The sequence below is a fragment of the Gavia stellata genome, chromosome 1 (genome assembly GCF_030936135.1).
Source record: "Gavia stellata isolate bGavSte3 chromosome 1, bGavSte3.hap2, whole genome shotgun sequence".
NCBI lineage: Eukaryota > Metazoa > Chordata > Aves > Gaviiformes > Gaviidae > Gavia > Gavia stellata.
The window spans coordinates 46,897,626-46,916,186 of record NC_082594.1 but is presented as its reverse complement, the minus strand read 5'-3'; the positions used below and the strand labels follow the sequence as shown (position 1 = coordinate 46,916,186).

The 18,561-nt window shown below is 37.7% G+C and overlaps 1 protein-coding gene across 1 annotated transcript in view; it reads left to right on the top strand.

The window, feature by feature from the left end:
• The window catches only part of MYCBP2 (MYC binding protein 2), a 213,019-nt gene that overhangs the window by 123,229 nt on the left and 71,229 nt on the right, over positions 1 to 18,561 (top strand). Inside the window, exons 46-52 of the mRNA XM_059820870.1 lie at positions 188 to 332; positions 2,975 to 3,187; positions 7,847 to 7,902; positions 8,316 to 8,431; positions 10,573 to 10,670; positions 14,807 to 14,923; positions 15,699 to 15,839. Of these exons, the coding sequence (XP_059676853.1) occupies positions 188 to 332; positions 2,975 to 3,187; positions 7,847 to 7,902; positions 8,316 to 8,431; positions 10,573 to 10,670; positions 14,807 to 14,923; positions 15,699 to 15,839 (886 nt within the window). The remainder of the gene's footprint in view (positions 1 to 187; positions 333 to 2,974; positions 3,188 to 7,846; positions 7,903 to 8,315; positions 8,432 to 10,572; positions 10,671 to 14,806; positions 14,924 to 15,698; positions 15,840 to 18,561) is intronic.

Below are 18,561 nucleotides of genomic sequence, written 5' to 3'. Positions count from 1 at the left end.
TGCATCAAATATTAGTTAAGTAAAACTATTTGACCGTATTGTTTCTGTTAATATATTAGGTAAAAGCATTTAAGTATTCAGACCTTTAGCATCCTTTCTTAGCTGGAAGTCATGTTTGTACAGAGTGAAAATTTATCTTTTGGGGGTCTGTAAGAGATTTAATATTAAGTGTTTGCCTTTGTTGTAGGTGGCTTCAGCCAGATTCATATGCTGATCCTCAGAAAACATCATTGATTTTGAATAAGGATGACATTCGATGTGGCTGGCCAACTGTTATTACAGTACAAACAAAAGACCAGTATGGGGATGTTGTTCATGTTCCTAATATGAAGGTAATTAGTGTAATCTTGGCTGTTCTTATACTTCATTGTGCCTTCTTTTAGTATTTGTTGGAGATACCCTACAGAATACTCCTGTATAAGGCAGAAAGTGGCCTTTGTAAATTCAGTGTAGTAGGACTTTCTTACCTCTAAATCCACAAAATTACCAAATTCTATATTATGCCAACACCATTTCATGCAATTTATAGCTTGTCTATAATGAGTTACACATGTGTAGCCTGTCCGTAATGAGTTCCACGCGTAGATTGTGGAAATAATCAGTTGTAGATAATGTTTGATGGTGATGATGTGTAAGGTCACAATAATCCATTTTTTAACTTGTAAGCCAGGAAAGAATATTATAAATATTAAACTGAATAAAATGTGATGGAAAAAAGAATCAGAAGCACATTGATGGACCATTTTATAGCCACTTTATTTTCTACTAGAACAGCACTTCCCCCTTTTCTGTTTCTAATACTTGGAAGTTCCTGTAGTCTGGGGGTTTTTGTTTTGTTTTTGGTTGGGTTTTTTGGTTGTTAAAGTATTGGAAGGGAAGTATTCCATGTATTCTGTGACAGCCCCAGGTATAACTGGAAAACCCTTGCAGGCTTTGGAGTAAAACCTATGGGATATGTAGAAAAGTTGGCTGCTTGATTTGAAGTACAAAGCATGCAAACAAAACAAATTGAGCACAAAATGTTTTTCACGTTGTTTTAATAAATTAGGTTACATCTGTGTTTTAAAGCCCACTATTACTCTGGAGTAGTACGAATATTTTCAAGGCTTGCTTTTGTTCAAGCCTAAAAGTAGGTGAAGTAGGTTCAACAAGGCCAAGTGCCAGGTCCTGCACTTGGGTCACAACAACCCCAGGCAACGCTACAGGCTTGGGAAAGAGTGGCTGGAAAGCTGCTTGGTGGAAAAGGACCTGGGGGTGTTGATTAACAACCGGCTGAATACGAGCAGCAGCGTGCCCAGGTGTCCAAGAAGGCCAACGGCGTCCTGGCCTGTATCAGAAATAGTGTGGCCAGCAGGAGCAGGGAGGTGATCGTGCCCCTGTACTTGGCGCTGGTGAGGCCGCACCTCGAATCCTGTGTTCAGTTTTGGGCCCCTCACTACAAGAAGGACATTGAGGTGCTGGAGCATGTCCAGAGAAGGGCGACGAAGCTGGTGAGGGGTCTGGAGCACAAGTCTTATGAGGAGCGGCTGAGGGAACTGGGGTTGTTTAGCCTGGAGAAGAGGAGGCTGCGGGGAGACCTCATCGCTCTCTACAACTACCTGAAAGGGGGTTACAGAGAGGTGGGTGTTGGCCTCTTCTGCCAAGTGATGAGTGACAGAACAAGAGGAAATGGCCTCAAGTTGCGCCAGGGGAGAGTCAGACTGGATATTAGGAAAAATTTCTTTACTGAGAGAGTGGTGAAACACTGGACTAAGCTGCCCAGGGAGGTAGTGGAGTCACCCTCCCTGGAGGTGTTCAAGGAACATGTGGACGAGGCACTGTGGGACATGGTTTAATGGGCATGGTGTTGTTAGTTGATGATTGGACTTGATGATCTTACAGGTCTTTTCCAACCTTAGTGATTCTGTGATTCTGTGAAGTACCTTATACAAAGGCATAATTCCTGTCATAAGAACTCTCAAATCTGTTCTTCATATAGGATGTAATAATCGAGAGTTATCTTACAGTGAGCTGTAAACGCATTAATGAACTGTGAGTTTGCAACAGTAACACAAGAATCAGTCACAAACACAGCTTGATTGCAATTTACATGTATGGTTACTGACTTAAATGTGTGATAAAGGAAGTAGAAAACGTTTTCAGTAGTGATTTCACTCTATCAATCAGGAAAAGGATATGTCAAAATATATACATCAAAATTGTTGCTGGATTTCTTGATTAATTACTATTTTTCTTCATGAATGTCTGAAAGTAACAAATCGTAATTCAATTTAATCATTCTGTTGGACTCATTCAGTGTGCAGTGTGCTGATGTAACTTCCAGTAAATGAAAGCAGCATATGAAATCTGCAGCAATTAAACACATTTTGTTGCAGATTTAGGATGAGTAGTGAGTAAACTTATTTTCCAGATAGTCTGTTCTTCCTCAGAACACTAAGTACAGCTGACTCTGTTACCTGCACTAATGGAGGTCTGTGGTATCTCTGGGAAAAATGTCAGATAAAATATGCATTAAATGTGCTGATGTAGTAGGGGGGCAGAGCTAGCCAAGATCCAATCTGGCCACTGCTGATCCAGATCTAGCAGGCCCTGATGACTCACTCTGAAACCTGTGCACTCATTTGGAAGCCTCTCTTCCCTACTTCGTAGCATTTTCTGCTGTGGGAAAACTTAGCTAGGCATACCAGACGACGTGCTGCTTCCCAGGGAGTGCTCTGGGACTGGCAGAACTGACACAGGCCCTTACTGATCATGTGCAAAGTCAGTTGGGTGCTTCTCTCCTGTACATTTACATTTTTCAGAGATGCTGTGCTTGGCTTCGCAAAGTGTTAAGTGTAGATGCATAGGTTTTTGACACAGCTGGATTTATAGTGAGTGCTCTAAGCACTTTGTCACTGTACCCTATCAGATCTGAAAGAATGTATGTGTGTGTGTTCTCCCTAAATCATCATCTGTATTCCATGTCTTATTGCAGGTCGAAGTCAAAGCTATTCCTGTTTCTCAGAAAAAAACATCTTTGCAACAAGAACAAGTTAAAAAGGTGCAACGGATTCCGGGGAGTCCTTCAACAGCTGCTTCCCCTAGCAGTGATATGACCTTTGGAGGACTTCCTTCACCAAAGCTTGATTCTTCCTATGAGCCAATGATAGTAAAAGAAGCTCGATACATTGCTATTACAATGATGAAGGTAAATTGCTGTCATTTTAGCAATATAACTATACAATTCAGCATTCGAAGTGTATAAAGATATGCAAAGGAGAAGGAAAAAAGTCTATTTTCGTTTGGTCACAATCTGAAAATACGTGAATTACAAATTACTTTGATTATATTTAAGTTCAGCAGAAAACTAGGTGCATCAGAAGGGGCAATTACCTGAACTCTGAAGCAATTATAAACTGGATTAGCATTTAAAAAGAAAAGTTGTCTTTGGTTTTGATTACACTGATTAACAAACTAATCTGAGTCACTCAGGAAAAATGAAAAAAGCTATTGAAATGGTGGAGGGGAAGTCAACCCAGTGAATCTATATTAAAAACTATAATTGGTGAATGTAGGAAAAAATAGGAGCTCAGCATAGTAAAAAGACCATATGAATGATTTGTGTATCAATGCATAAATATTAAACAACATCTGTTGAAATTAGCCACTATCAAATGGATCAGCTCAGAGAGTTTGCTAGCAACAGTTAACTTGTAATAAATTTTAACTTCAATCAGGCTAAGATAAAATTAAAATGAAAATTCATTTAAAGTTATCTTAGTAGATAACAACAGTACAAATGTTGGTAAAGATAAAAGTGAAAAACTAAAAGAGACAAACCAAAGTAAAATACAAGAAGTCTCTCTGCTTGTTGAAACATGCTTGGCTTCTACATTTAACACCTTTTTGGGGAATCTTCCAGTGGTTCCTTTCAGATTAAATCTTTTCCATCCAAAACTTAACTAACTCTTTTTTTTTCCTTTTTTTTTTTTTTTTAAATTCTGAAGAGAAATGATATTTTGCTGCTTAAATTAAGGACTGTCTGACATTGTGGGAAATGCAGATGTGTTACCTGCTGTTCTTAATTAGCTTATTAAGAACTGTACTGATTCAAGAAAATGTAAAAATTCTCTTCTACTTCTTCCCTCCCTGCATTACTGAGCACTCATTTCAGTGTAAAATGCAGACATCCCCTGACCTTTTTGTTTTATACCAGCCTGCATGTTGTATCAGTACTTGATAGAAACATCCAAATACAATTAGAAACTGTAGCTTCTCACCTCATGACAATGAATTGACATGTTTGGGGAACTGATATCCAAGACCACGTCTTGTCTAGAGACCCAAAATGGTTGATCTGCATGTATGTACAAATTTTCTTATCCCACCTCTCTTCCCCCTGTTGTTTTTAATTTAACATGAGAATCTGATAACTCAGCAGCCATTTTAGCCCAGAGATATTCTTGCTGAGGTACTTCGTGCAGTTCTGGGACTACCATTATCTACTTCTTATGGGGCTTTTCAGTGCAGTCATTTCACAAGAAACTGTGAAAGTAAACCATTTTGTTTCTAGTGGGAATCAATGGAAGTATCGCCTCAATATAGAGGGAATTTCTTCTTCACTTTGAGTAGAAAGAAGGAGGATCCACAATTCCATTGTTAAATCCACTCGGCTGGCTTGCAGTTTTTGACCTCCAACACATTTGCTTTGTTATCTTCACATGGTCTTCAATGCACTGTCTGCTGCTCTCTGATACTATTGTATCCCATATATCTGCAGATTTCCTCAAGCCAAACACCAGTCAGCCGTGTCCACAGTGGTAAGAGAGGCAGTATTTGGCCTATTGGTGGCAGTAGCATGAGTTGTTAGGTATTCTGGACCTTGTTTTTTGTCGCCCTCTCTCTCCTCGTCAAATAGACATTTAAAAAGATTTCTGAGGCCAGGCAGGACAGTGCCGTCTTGATTGCATCTTGTGCTATAGACAGTGTATGCTTACTGGCAGGTCGTGAGATAGAGGATGTTTCAGGTAGTTTCAGAGAATTTATCCTTTTCTCTGCCAGTCTACAGAGCTTGGTAAAAGACTTTCAAGAGGATCCTTTACTGATCAATCTAGAGATGTCTGACTCCCCTAGGCAAATAACTAGGATTATGCTCACTCTCTACGTTTGGAAGCTATAGGGTTAGGCTACAGCAAGCGTTGGAAAAGTCCTTGGGTCACAGACAGCTCAAACTAAAAACTCCAGAATCTCAGGGATTTCTGCATGTTGGTGGACAGAGCCCAGATTATGCAGATAAGGCAACTGTTTGCATTGCTTGAACTGTCTCTGATTTTCTCCGCTGGGAGAACAGTGAAATCTAGCCTTTATAACTGGTATCTTATATACTATATGCTTTCTGAATGGCATATGGCTGCTTCCCAGCTGTAAGGGATGTTTTCTAAATTTTGCTTAAACTATTTAATGATCTGACAGCATTCTCTGAAATGGAATCATAGAATCACTTAGGTTGGAAAAGACCTTTAAGATCATCAAGTCCAACCGTTAACCTAACACTGCCAAGTCCACCACTAAACCATGTCCCTAAGCGCCTCATCCACACATCTTTTAAATACCTCCAGGGATGGTGGCTCAACCACCTCCCTGGGCAGCCCATTCCAATGTCTGACAACCCTTTCAGTGAAGAAATTTTTCCCGATATCCAGTCTAAACCTCCCCTGGCGCAACCTGAAGCCATTTCTTCTTGCCCTATCTCTTGTCACTTGGGAGAAGAGACCAACACTCACCTCTCTACAACCTCGTTTCAGGTAGTTGTAGAGCTCGATAAGGTCTCCCCTGAGCCTCCTCTTCTCCAGGCTAAATTCTCACCCCCATCCATGCTCAGAACAGATGTAGGCACTCTGTCTCTCATTTACAGTGATTACTGAAAAGCTTCCTTTCTTTTTTGTTCTGTGACATAGCTTTAGTTTATCATGATTTGTTTTATTGCTAAGGCAGTGATTTCATAACAGTTTAGGCTTATCTATCCCATCCACCTTCTGGAAAGCATATGGTCCCAGGCTAGACTAGGGAATTAAACTGGCATAAACTATTTACTTTTATATTTTTGGGGTTGGTTTTCTACTGGCTCAGTAGTCTTAGCATAGACACTGGCATTCTCATGGGGAGGTTATAGAGAAGGCAAAGTCAGACTCTTTTTGGACTTGCAGAAGGAAAAGATATGGGGCTACGGACACAGTTGGTGAAAAGAGAAATTCTGGTTACATATTAGGAGGAAAAAAATAACAATGAGAGTTGTCAAACACTGGAACAGGCTGCCCAGAGAGGTTCTGGAATCTTTGTCCTTGGGGATACTCAAAACTTGTCTGGATGTGTCAGCTGAACAAGCTGACCTAATTTGGAAGTTGGATGTAATTTTTGAGGGTGGCTCTCCTTTGAGCAGGGAGGTGAACTCTATTCCCTCTGGAGGTCTCACAGAATCGCTAAGGTTGGAAAAGACCTGTAAGATCATCAAGTCCAACCATTAAAAAAAAAAAAAAAACCCACAAAAAAAACCCCACCCACAACCCACAAAACACACCACAACCCACACCAAAACAACCCACCCACACCACACAGCACCATGCCCATCAAGCCACATCCCACAATGCCATATCCACACGCTCCTTGAATACCTCCAGGGAGGGTGACTCCACTACCTCCCTGGGCAGCCTGTTCCAGTGTTTCACCACTCTCTCAGTAAAGAAATTTTTCCTAATATCCAGTCTGACTCTCCCCTGGCGCAACTTGAGGCCATTTCCTCTAGTCCTGTCACTCGTCACTTGGGAGAAGAGACCAACACCCACCTCTCTGCAACCTCCTTTCAGGTAATTGTAGAGAGCGATGAGGTCTCCCCTCAGCCTCCTCTTCTCCAGACTGAACAACCCCAGTTCCCTCAGCCGCTCCTCATAAGACTTGTGCTCCAGACCCCTCACCAGCTTCGTCGCCCTTCTCTGGACACGCTCCAGCACCTCAATGTCCTTCTTGTCGTGAGGGGCCCAAAACTGAACACAGGATTCGAGGTGCGGCCTCACCAGTGCCGAGTACAGGGGCATGATCACCTCCCTGCTCCTGCTGGCCACACTGTTTCTGATCCAGGCCAGGATGCCATTGGCCTTCTTGGCCACCTGGGCACACTGCTGGCTCGTATTCAGCCGGTTGTCAATCAACACCCCCAGGTCCTTTTCCACCAAGCAGCTTTCCAGCCACTCGTCCCCAAGCCTGTAGCATTGCATGGGGTTGTTGTGGCCAAAGTGCAGGAGCCGGCACTTGGCCTTATTGAACTTCATCCGGTTGGCCTCAGCCCATCGATCCAGCCTGTCCAGATCCCTCTGCAGAATCTCTTCTAATGTAAATTGTTGTATGCTTCTATGGTATGTAAAATTATGAGAGCAATATGGTGATATCATGCCAGCACAGACTTAGATTGACTTACATCGTCGTGGTGCTGTATCCCTTAGATACTATGTGGATATTTGTGCCTACAAGGAAGTTGAAATCTAGCTTATTAAAATAATTCAGAGGTGTTTTATGCAAGTGAGATTGGAAGAGATTCGAATACTTGACTGTGAACAAAGCTTTCGTTAGCAATAAGTTTCTTTATTATCTAAATAATGGCAATTTAAAAGGAAAGTGAAGATACTTATTTCATGTATATGTGTTTCTCTCTGTGTTTTGGAATTGGTTTCTGGTTCCCTCCTCAATGCTTTTGGTGAGTGTAAAATTAGATTAGTATGTTCTTTGAGAGAATACTCTGCTTTCTTTTATTCATGACTTTAGTATAATTGATAACTGTTGATTTTTTTGTTTGTTGAATTTCATCTGTTTATAGGCATATGAAAATTACTCTTTTGAAGAACTACGTTTTGCTTCACCAACACCAAAGAGGTAAACGTTAAAGGATTACTTTTTAATAGGGACTAAAATGAATGTGTTCTGTCTCTTCTGCTTACGCTCAGAGTCACAAGCCTTGACTGCCAAATAATCTTACCTAAAAGTTGAAACACTACGAAAATTGTGTATTTTTTTTCTTAAAATCTTTCCTTCTTAGTTGTTTAAATGTTGATTCCTTATTTGTATTATCTACTCTTTGAATGTGTTCTTTTATCATTTGCTATAAATAAATGTGGTGTAGAGATTTATAACTTCTAAATAATGTAAGATTAGTACATTGGATGGGAGGAAAATGGTATTTGGATGATCTGAAAGGAAAATAAAAATAATAGTTTCCAAATAATTACAAACAATTTTCAAGAAGACAATAATTGTTTAATTATTTTAATTGTTTTGTTTATGCCTAGACCCAGTGAAAACATGTTGATCAGAGTCAACAATGATGGTACATACTGTGCAAACTGGACTCCTGGAGCTGTGGGTCTATATACCATCCATGTTACTATAGATGGCATTGAAATAGGTACTTAATTTTTGCTATACTTGAGCAGAAATTTATATTATATCTAGTTTGTATACTGATAAATGTATGTCTTGGTGCTCATAAGATTTAGTATTAAAGTTCATATCAAAATCTAGCACTCGAGTTTTGGTTCAGAAGCCTTCTATCTAATTCCCTCTTCTTTCTCAAAAGAAAAAAGACCACAGCTATTCTCTTCCGGAAATAGGAATATATTTGGCAAATCATGTATTTATAATGTGGGTGGACTCCAAGATTAATAGAGTTTCTTAGTCTCTACTTTCAATGTTGCAAGAAAAATGTCTTGTTTCAATGACAAGAGAGTGACAGCGATGTATAGTTAAAGGGAGGAAAACACTGAAGAGCCTAGGAAAAGGGAAAATTGTTCCTGACTGTGCAGGAGTAAACAATGTCATTTCTTCTGTGGAAAATTGAGAAAGCATGGTCTTAATTGAAACTCTACCCTAAGTTTCAATTATTTGTACTAATTTTAAATGCTTTGGGTTTCTTCCTTGCTGAAAATCTTTTAGCTGTATTTTAGCTATCTTGCTGGTCCTAGAGACTATAGTATCAGACACTATAGTATGCCACGGAAAGATTCCCCTTTCAAAAAATGTCTGTATCTTGAATTGTCCCTTGTTAATCTTACTGGTGGTATGGTGAAGAATGTAGCAGAGGCATTATGGTTAGGCCAAGAGCTCACAGGAGGGTTTAAGCGAGTTCACCAGGACCACCAATTCCTCTTTCCCAGTACTGTACCACACCTTTTGTAAATAAGTAAAGTGATACTTATAAATACACACACAAATAATGTGCATCAGATTGGAATGGGATACTCATTTCTGTGTGTTACCTACAGAAGATAAAATTAATAAATTATGGTTATTATGGTTATTAATAGCTATCTTTGTTCCTCAAACCAGAACATTTTCATTCATAGGAACTTCCAGTGTACTTGATTGTCTGCCATCCCTGGATGTGAAATTTACACCATAGTTTAAATCAGCTGTTGTTATATTTTTATACAGATTCTAACATGTTCATTCATTGCATAGGCTTAACTTTTAGAAATGCTAGAATAGAATTGTTAACCTTAGTTATTAAACAGGTGTGAGTATCCTTTTATACTTATCTATGCCATCTTTCTTGAATGTTACTTCTGCTCTGGTTCAGTCACAGTTTCTTACTGTCCCCTCTCAAGCTTTCGTGTACTGATGCTTGACCCATAATTCTCTCAACTTTTAACCACTTAAGTCCTAGTAGCACTTAGTTTCTTCTATGTATCAAACTTTTTGCCTTCTTGATACTTCTAGATTCCTTTTGTTACTGCCACGCTTGTTTAAACAACATTAATGAAACCAACAGGTTTATCACTAGGTCTGGTTGCTGCTTCTCAAGCTGTCGCTCTTCAAATGGTCACCCTGTAAAATTAAACAAAAAACCAAAAACGTTTGCTAAGGCTGTTAAGTTTTTATAGTTTGGCTTTAATAGTGATTGCTGAAACAGTTTATTTTAAGATTATTCCTCAAGGTTGCATCCATCTATTACTTAAGCTTGAACTGTTTCTTTGCATGTATTTTTCTTTATGATCTGAGAATTTTACTGTGTTGAGATATTTTCCGGCACCTTTTGGTTTTATAACAGTTTTGGTAATTAAAGATGCGGGCTTTTTACATTATAGGCCTTTTCTAGTTGTGTAACTTGGATTCAGAAGCTCTTATCTGTTTCTCACGTTTTGTGATTAGCATCTCCAGCAGTACAGCATGCATAAACTATTGCCTCTCCAGGAGCTTGTACTTGCACCCCTCAAACATTTAACTCTTCTGTGTTCACTGTTCCTTGAAACATAGCGCTACAGACACTATTAGGATACAAATTTACCTAATAGTGCTGTGTACACAAAGTATGACAGGTATCTGTTAACGTCATGAAATTATATTGTAAATTTCTACATGTGAAGATACAAATGTTGAGAAAGTAATACTTTGCACCATGAAGCAACCGCAAGTGTTGTTTATGGCAGACAGATAAGCAAGTGGTTATTTTGCGTACTCTGACTTGTAGCACAGATAAACTGTAGTTACTGTTTGACTGGCATATTCCCTTATTTATTTTTTTTAAACTTAGTGTTTGTTTGCTTATAGATGCTGGACTAGAAGTGAAAGTAAAAGATCCTCCAAAGGGAATGATACCTCCTGGAACCCAACTTATTAAACCAAAAGCAGAGCCTCAGCCAAACAAGGTTTGGAGAACTGAAAAAAAAATCCAGATAGTTATATTTGGGTGGGATTTTATTGTTGTTTAATACATACTTTATCATGTGGTGCGGGACTTAAGGATATTTGCAAGTCACTTTAATGTGCTGAATGGAATGAAATCAATATACTGGATAAAATGAAAGATATTCATTCCGTTTTCTTTCTGTCTATCCATTAATAAAACTGTTAGAAGTTCTACAGAAACTGCCTAAGTCTTGGCTTGCACACAAACATTGTGCAACCATTATGAAAGTCGCAGACTGCATTTTGCGCTGCTTTTAGTTCTTTTTCTTTGATATTGTACTAGGAAATCAATTGTACAAAGGGCTTTACAAAGATTGTGTTTGTTTTGTGATAAGGATTTTTCTTCAGACAATATGAAATCCAAAAGTAGTTTCTTTAGTGATATCTTCCTTTCTTAGAATATCATGATTTTATTTTCAAAAGTTATCCTTTCTGTAGCTTTTGACTTCCCCATTTGACCTTATCATTCCACCCTGAAGGATTAAAGTAGATACAAATAACGGAAGAAAGCTGAAAGATGGTGTGGCAGTGCTTATAAGGAAAATGCCCAGATGAGGGAACCACCTTCCACTTCCTCTTAGGTGCAAAGGAAAGGATATTAAACGAGGTGCTAAATCTTTTTTTTATGGAATAAACCTGTATTAAAAGATGTGGAATTCTGAAATACCACAAGGTTATCCTTCCTTGTCTTAATACAACTGCAAAGGTGGCTAAGAAATATATGGTTACAAAAAGGATCAGATGTTTGCCAACTTCTTACCTATACAGCGCATCCTGATTTTTTTGTTTTCCAACTTTCTGAATAATCTTGAGACAGTAACTTTGTTGTACAGTTCCCCAGTCTGTAAAAGCAGTGTCTGCTTCTGCCACTAACAAGATTCTTTTCCCTACACTCACACCTCAAAATAAAAATAATTAAATTTATCTTTTAGTTTCCACACAATTTTTCATCCCTCACTGCATTACTGTGTTTTTTCTTAAAAATACTTTTAGGCTTTCTCCCTTCTCTTGGAAGGAAGACTTCTTGGTTACTTCATTATCTTAGTTAAAATTCCCAGTTCCTACTGGATGATATTCCTCTCACAGATCTTAATGATATCTCCATCCAAGCTGATCATCATATGTTTTGTTTACCATCACCAAAGTGAGAGACACATCTGGTCTAAATTGAGATAAATTGCTGGATGGAAGTGCTGTCTGTCTTTTCAATTATTACAGTGGGAATTGAGGTGACTGGTTCATGTCTTCATGACAGTTAAAAATACATGACAGAAGTTAGGCCTCTGTTGTTCTGAGGCATTACCTAGTGTTTAATCATCTCCCTGTGTTGTTCTGCTTGCATGTCTTGTTTCTTGTTCCAAGTTGTAGTCTCTTTAAAAAAGGAGCCATCTTTCTGTCCTGTATATAGTGTCTGTAGAGCCTGTTGCAAAAATACACTAGACCTTTCATGGTAAATCATTTTATCAGTCTTCTTTCTTCTGTGTAGTAATAGATCACATAACAAACCAGGTTAGAATAATTCTCTCTGTATAAACAGCAGTGTTATGTTATAAATAATACAGAAAGGTAATTATTGCACTGTACTCCATGCTTCTGAAGCCAAGAATGCAGATTAGACATGTATCGGTCAGAGAAAATCCAATACACTAAATCATGTTTTGCTGAGAAAAAGGGGTTAGTTGAGCTCTAGAAGCTTTTTCCTCTTCTTTGTCAGCCCTATATTTTAGATAGTTATAACCAAAGGACACAAGCAGTGCATTCTCAGTGGTGATCTGTTCTCAGCTAGAAACACCAGAATATTTTCATTGAGGCAGTGGAACATTCCAATATTGTAGTCAAAACTTACTTGAATCACAAGTTGAAGATGGATACTATATTATGATTTTGTATTGATTTCTTCATTCTCTGTTGCTTGAAGTCAGATGAAAATTTGGTTTTCCTGTCCATCCAGGTTGGTAAAGGAGATTATCAGTGATCTGTGTTCAGCCTGGAGTATATGACCCATAAGAACTGCTGCCTCCTCATTGGCTGTGAAACTTAGATTAACTAATTTGCAGGAAATTCCATTCCACATCCTATTGAGGGAAACATTAACTTTAAAGCTATGTAATGAAATTCAGGGTAGTTGGAACCACCTAAAAGAAAGCAGTCCTAATTTAGCTGAATTGGAATGGGCAAGGCTGGTACCAGAATGAACATCTTTTGACTGTTTCTACTCGGATGACTGAACAAGTAGCTAACATCAACTGCAAAAAAACCCCACCAAACCCAAAAGCTCAGGGCAGGGGGTGGTTTTTTGCATCCCTTCATAGGCAAACCCCCTTGTTAAGGTTGCTGTACAACACACTTTTCTGTGCTGTGAGGTGTACCTCTTTTAAGGTTCACCAAATAAGAAGGCAGAGCAACAAAGCTCTTAAAAACGGCTGTGCACTGTAAGGGAGATGTACATGTTAATTGCTATGCTTTTCTGCGTTAGTCACTTCTTTTAGTTGGAGTCCAGTTTGTGCATGCTCCATGGAAGAACTGACTATGGGGGTGTTACAGGGCAGTTACTGAACCATTGTGCCATAGAGAAATATTCCAAAGAAAGAGGTGCTATATCAGAAAGACGACTCAGACAATTAAGTTTTTCATGATCATCAGAAATAAGCATAAGAGAACTTTCCATCTGTTTTTTTTTGTTGTATTGTCTGTCAGTGGATCTGATCCCTAAAGAGTTTGTAGTTACAGCTTGAAGTTTTCTATTAACTAGTTAGCTGCTGCAAAGGGAAAAAATATTCTTTCCAGGCCTGTGTGTATCCAGATCTTGAGTGTGAGTTGTTCTTCCTCTAAATTCAAGTTTTTAATCCAAGTTCTAGCCAACCTGTCATATGATTTTCTAAAGTAATGTTTTGGGATAATAATGCAGGGACCCCTAATTTGCAAGGCTTTGTTTATAGGCTTGTCTATGTTGAGAATGCTGTGAGCAGTGATTCAGCCTTGTATTTTTACAAGGACCTTAGATGTCTTAGTTTTGCCTGTTGAGAGAAATCTAAATCCTTGGAGTAACAGGACTGTTAGTAAGCAGAACCTTGCACATTTTGGAGTAAGTTGCATTTGAAATTCTTTACATGCTTCTGTGTTGTTTTTTTTTTACATTAGCCTTAAAATAAATAATTTCTTTAGGGGAAGAAAAAAAGTTCATGGACTTAGCTGTTACCTTTCATTACCTTTTCCTCAGTTTATTCTTTCCATATCATTCTGTGCTTTATATTAAGTTAAAGATTGAGTCCATACTTCAGTTGATGCTTTTTTCAGTTTTACCTGTGGAGCTGAAAATAACCTTCCAAGAAAAAGGTTTTATACCACATGCATAGAATACATGCACTTCTTAAAACCAGAGACCAAAAGGATGGCTTATGTTTGTTCTCTATGGAACAGGTGCCTGATAATGTTTTTGAATGGTGAAAAAAATGATAGTGAGTAACAGCTGGGAGATTTTGGGGTGGTGTAGTAAATCAAACTAGTAACAAGGAGCATCTGATCTAACTTTCCTGTGAAAAAGGGAGAAACTATTGAAATAGCTATTTGAAAAATAAAAAAGTAGAAAGATCTGTTCTTTTTCTATTTTTAAAAAGCTATTTAAACTCTTTAGCTAAGGAGAATAACCAAATTTTATCCAAAAAGCTGACTAAACAAAATGTTGTGGTAGCGCAAATGAGAACTGGTAATCCCAGGGTGATCAGTTACTGGAAATATTAAATCTGAAAAGGCAAAACCCTTGAAACTTGCAAGAATGAATATAATGGCGGGGAGGGGAGCAGTTAAAAGAATTGGAAGCTTATACTGAATATTGTGTGGTATAACAGAGATCTTTCTAAGACTGAGTCAATGCACTTTTAAGGGTGGTTTTTTTTAACATTTTATTGGTTATAGTATTGGTTATAGTAAAAAAGTGAGGTTACACACAGCAGCCATGGGAAACTAGCAACAAACTGTAACTCTGACTGCCATCTCGTCACTAGCATTTCAGAATCTGTTAAACCTATTTCTTTTTACTCTTTGAGAGCTCTGTTCCAATTTTTTCTTCCTTACTGTCTGTCTTTGCTTCTCTTAGGTTCGCAAATTTGTGGCCAAGGACAGTGCAGGGCTTCGTATCCGTAGCCACCCTTCCCTTCAGAGTGAGCAAATAGGCATAGTGAAAGTCAATGGATCCATCACTTTCATTGACGAGGTAATTAATAAGACATTTCTATTGAAAATTGGGCTAAGATGTAAAGTTAATTCATGCAAATAATGTTTTTTTCATGTTTAGATGTTGACATATACAACTTAAGTACATAAAAGTATAAATTGCAAAAACCTAAATATTTACTCATTTAGTTTTTCAAGCTGTCATTTCCTTTTAATTTACTTACTTGAAAACCTGTGTAACAAACTTTTGAGACTCTGATATGAGTAAACAAAATTCCTAGAGTTCATCTTATAATAGTATCTCTAAGGATTTAGCTGTTCATGACTTAACTATTTCAACTCTACACAGCAATTCAGATATAGGTGTCATTTTCATTACATCTTTCACTTACACTTCTGAAAGATCACTAGTGTGTTAGACTACTATGCATGTATTTTTCTTACAGTATAACTTCATATACAAGTAATATTTTTGTAATTTACTAAGTTATATCAGCAGTGGAAAAATGGAAAGTGGGAAACTTATGAAGCTTATGAAGGCTTGGCTTTCTTTCCTCTTCTCTCAAAGCAACTCTTGTTATTGCATGATCTGATTTAAATTTATCTTCTCGCCTTCTAAAAAGATACGCTTCCCATTGCTTTGAAATTCTGATTTTGTCAATATTCCTCTTTACCTCTTCTTATATTCTATCAGCATAGTGAAGATCATTACTTCCTTGCTACTGTTGTCTGTTTGTCTGAAGTCTGTTAATCCTTACTAGCTACAGAACAGTTACAGGAGGGCATGGCTCGTTTTTGTTGCTTGTTTCCCATAGATCCACAATGATGATGGTGTTTGGCTGAGGCTGAATGATGAGACAATAAAGAAGTATGTTCCTAACATGAATGGTTACACTGAAGCCTGGTGTCTCTCTTTTAACCAACATCTTGGCAAGAGCCTTCTGGTACCTGTTGACGTAAGTAAAAGGTGCCTTTGCAAAATATCCAAAAGTACACTCTATCCTCATTACAAGACTTTCTTTAATTAAGGCTGCAAATGAGTTCTGAGGTAAACAATATTTTAATTACCAAATACTACCTTATATGTATTTGCATTTTTGAGGGCTATTGTGTAATGAGGGTGGAGTGTAGAAAGGTGCGAGGCTTTTTATTTTGAAGCCTCTTTTCCTGGAAGAGAAGCAAAAGTGCAAGGACTGCTATAACAGTGTACAAAAGAATCATCATATTAGATTGGGGTCTGCACCAGGTGTTTTTGATGCAAGATGTCACTGTCCCTAAAGTGGCCCACTGATGCCGTGATTTCAGAAGAGGCTTGTAGCCTGCAGTGAATCAATGTAATCAAGTCTTTCTAAAAAACCTTGAAAAGGTCTTTAGGCTTTTTTGGGTTTTGTGTATATTTTTTGTGAGTTTTATACCTAAATCCTTGAGTTATCAATTTATTAGCTAATCAAAGAATCCCAGAGGATCAACACTGAGTAAAAAATTGAATTTATAATAAGAATAAGCATAATTTATCTGGATAACTTTAATGGTGATCACCATCACTACAATTCAAAGGTTACACCTTTTCTGTAAATAAGATAAAGTTTAAAAACATTTAAAAACACAGAAAGAAAAAAGTATATTAGCTAAACCAGTGTTTCTCAAAAAAATTCTGAAAGTGCAGGCCTTTCTGGTTTATCTGGTTTTGTGCGTTCCCCAGAGTAAGCAGTACCTTGGTTTCTTCAGGGCAGAATGTGAGAACCAGATCTAATTGCTAATACAGCTATTTAGATTTGATTTGTCCTCTTGTATGAGTGAGCTGCTGCTGCAGTTGAAGACAGTTTTAATAATATTTGGGCAAATGAAACACCTGCAGCCAGTAGTGTCACCCTGTTCATCTTTTTCCATCATAGAACAACTGAGATATTCCCAGTTCCAGTGAAAATGGGCTGTTTGCTAGTAGCCAAATCTGGCAATTCATAAATCCCCTGTGGCTGCAGCCCATGTTCTGACAAACAGTGTTGTATGATGCAACTCGATCTTCTTCCTGTTCACCTTCTTGTCTATAAATTATTTGTTGATATAATTATATAATTCTATTTGTAGATTTCTTTCAATTAAATCCTTATTTTGGGAAGTACTTCAATATTTCATTTGGGAAGCAAATTATTTCTGTAGTCAGTCATCAGTCACTTGAACACTATGATGACAGGCATATTTATCTAGTTTGTTGTAGAATATATGAAAATATTGAAAAAATACAAGCTTTGCTTAAAATCTTGCTTGTATTTTTGGCCTTAGAAATTGATACTCATTAGAAAATAGCTGTAGTGTACTTTCACAAAACATTAATTTTTGTATGCAGCAGTATTGTAAGCCTGGATGGGTATTACATTTTGTTAGATTTTATTTCATTTTTTCTATTCCTAATACTTTTTTGGTTGCTGAGGGGAAAAGTTTTGAGCTCAATAGTCATCTACATGGTTAGCAAGAACATACTGGTTGGTACATTTCAAATGGCTCTAGTACACACTTACTTCTAGAGAGGAACATACCCTGTGCTCTCTAAGAAAAGCTTGAAAGGAAATAGCTGTCATAAATAAAAAAACAAACTGAGTACGCAGTATTGATAATATAATCTTGATAATTCAAATTTCATTTGCATAAGTAGGTCAGGTACAATGAAATGTGAAAAACAGCATTTAATTATCATACAATTCACTCAATGTTTCTGTAAAGTTCAGATAAAATGTTACAGATCTTTTTTTCTTAAACAGTGCTGAGAATTAGTTTTGATACCATTTGAACTATTAGGAGTTGGTAGATACTACTAATTTTCTTTTAACTAACCAGTTATATTACATCCTTAATGGCACAAGGTAAAAGTTGCATGCTTTCTTAACTTCTGATCAGTAAGCAGTCAGTGGCCAACATAGCAAAAGTCTTACAAAAGCAACTATTATAAGACTATAGCTATGTATATAATAAGAGATGTGTTTTGAGCTAGTTTCAGAGGGAAGGATTCTTTCCATCTCTCTCACATTTTCAAATTTTTGAAAGGACTTAGCATGTCCTGAAGATATTTAATTTCATTATGACCGTATTTAAGCATTAAGATTTGTTGGTTTGATTCATAATAATAAGAGGAAAAAGGAAAAAATGTTCTCTAACATTTTCTTTCTTCCTTAAAGGCCACAAAACAAAAGTCAAGGTTCAATGGCTTACTTCTGAATGCCTTAGTCTTTAATGCGTGCTATTAGCATTATGCACCACACAACTTGATGAAATTCAATAAACTTCTGTAAGCTCCTGATTTTTTTTTAACTCAGCTTAAACTCTTTTTCCTGCTACATCTTGATTACATAAAGTGATACTGCATTCTTAGTAGAAAGTTTTAAAATAAAATCTCTTTTAAGGTGATTATGGAGTTGAGAATATTCAAAAATCACAGAATGATAGGAGTTGGAAAGGATCTCTAGAGATCGTCTAGTCCAACCCCCCCGCCAGGCCAGAGCAGGTTCACCCAGAGCAGATTGCACAGGAATGCGTCCAGGCGAGTTTTGATTATCTCCAGAGAAGTAGACTCCACAACCTCTCTGGGCAGCTTGTTCCAGTGCTCTGCCACCTTCAAAGTAAAGAACTTCCTCCTCATGTTTAGAAGGAACTTCCTATGACCAAGTTTGTGCCTGTTACCTC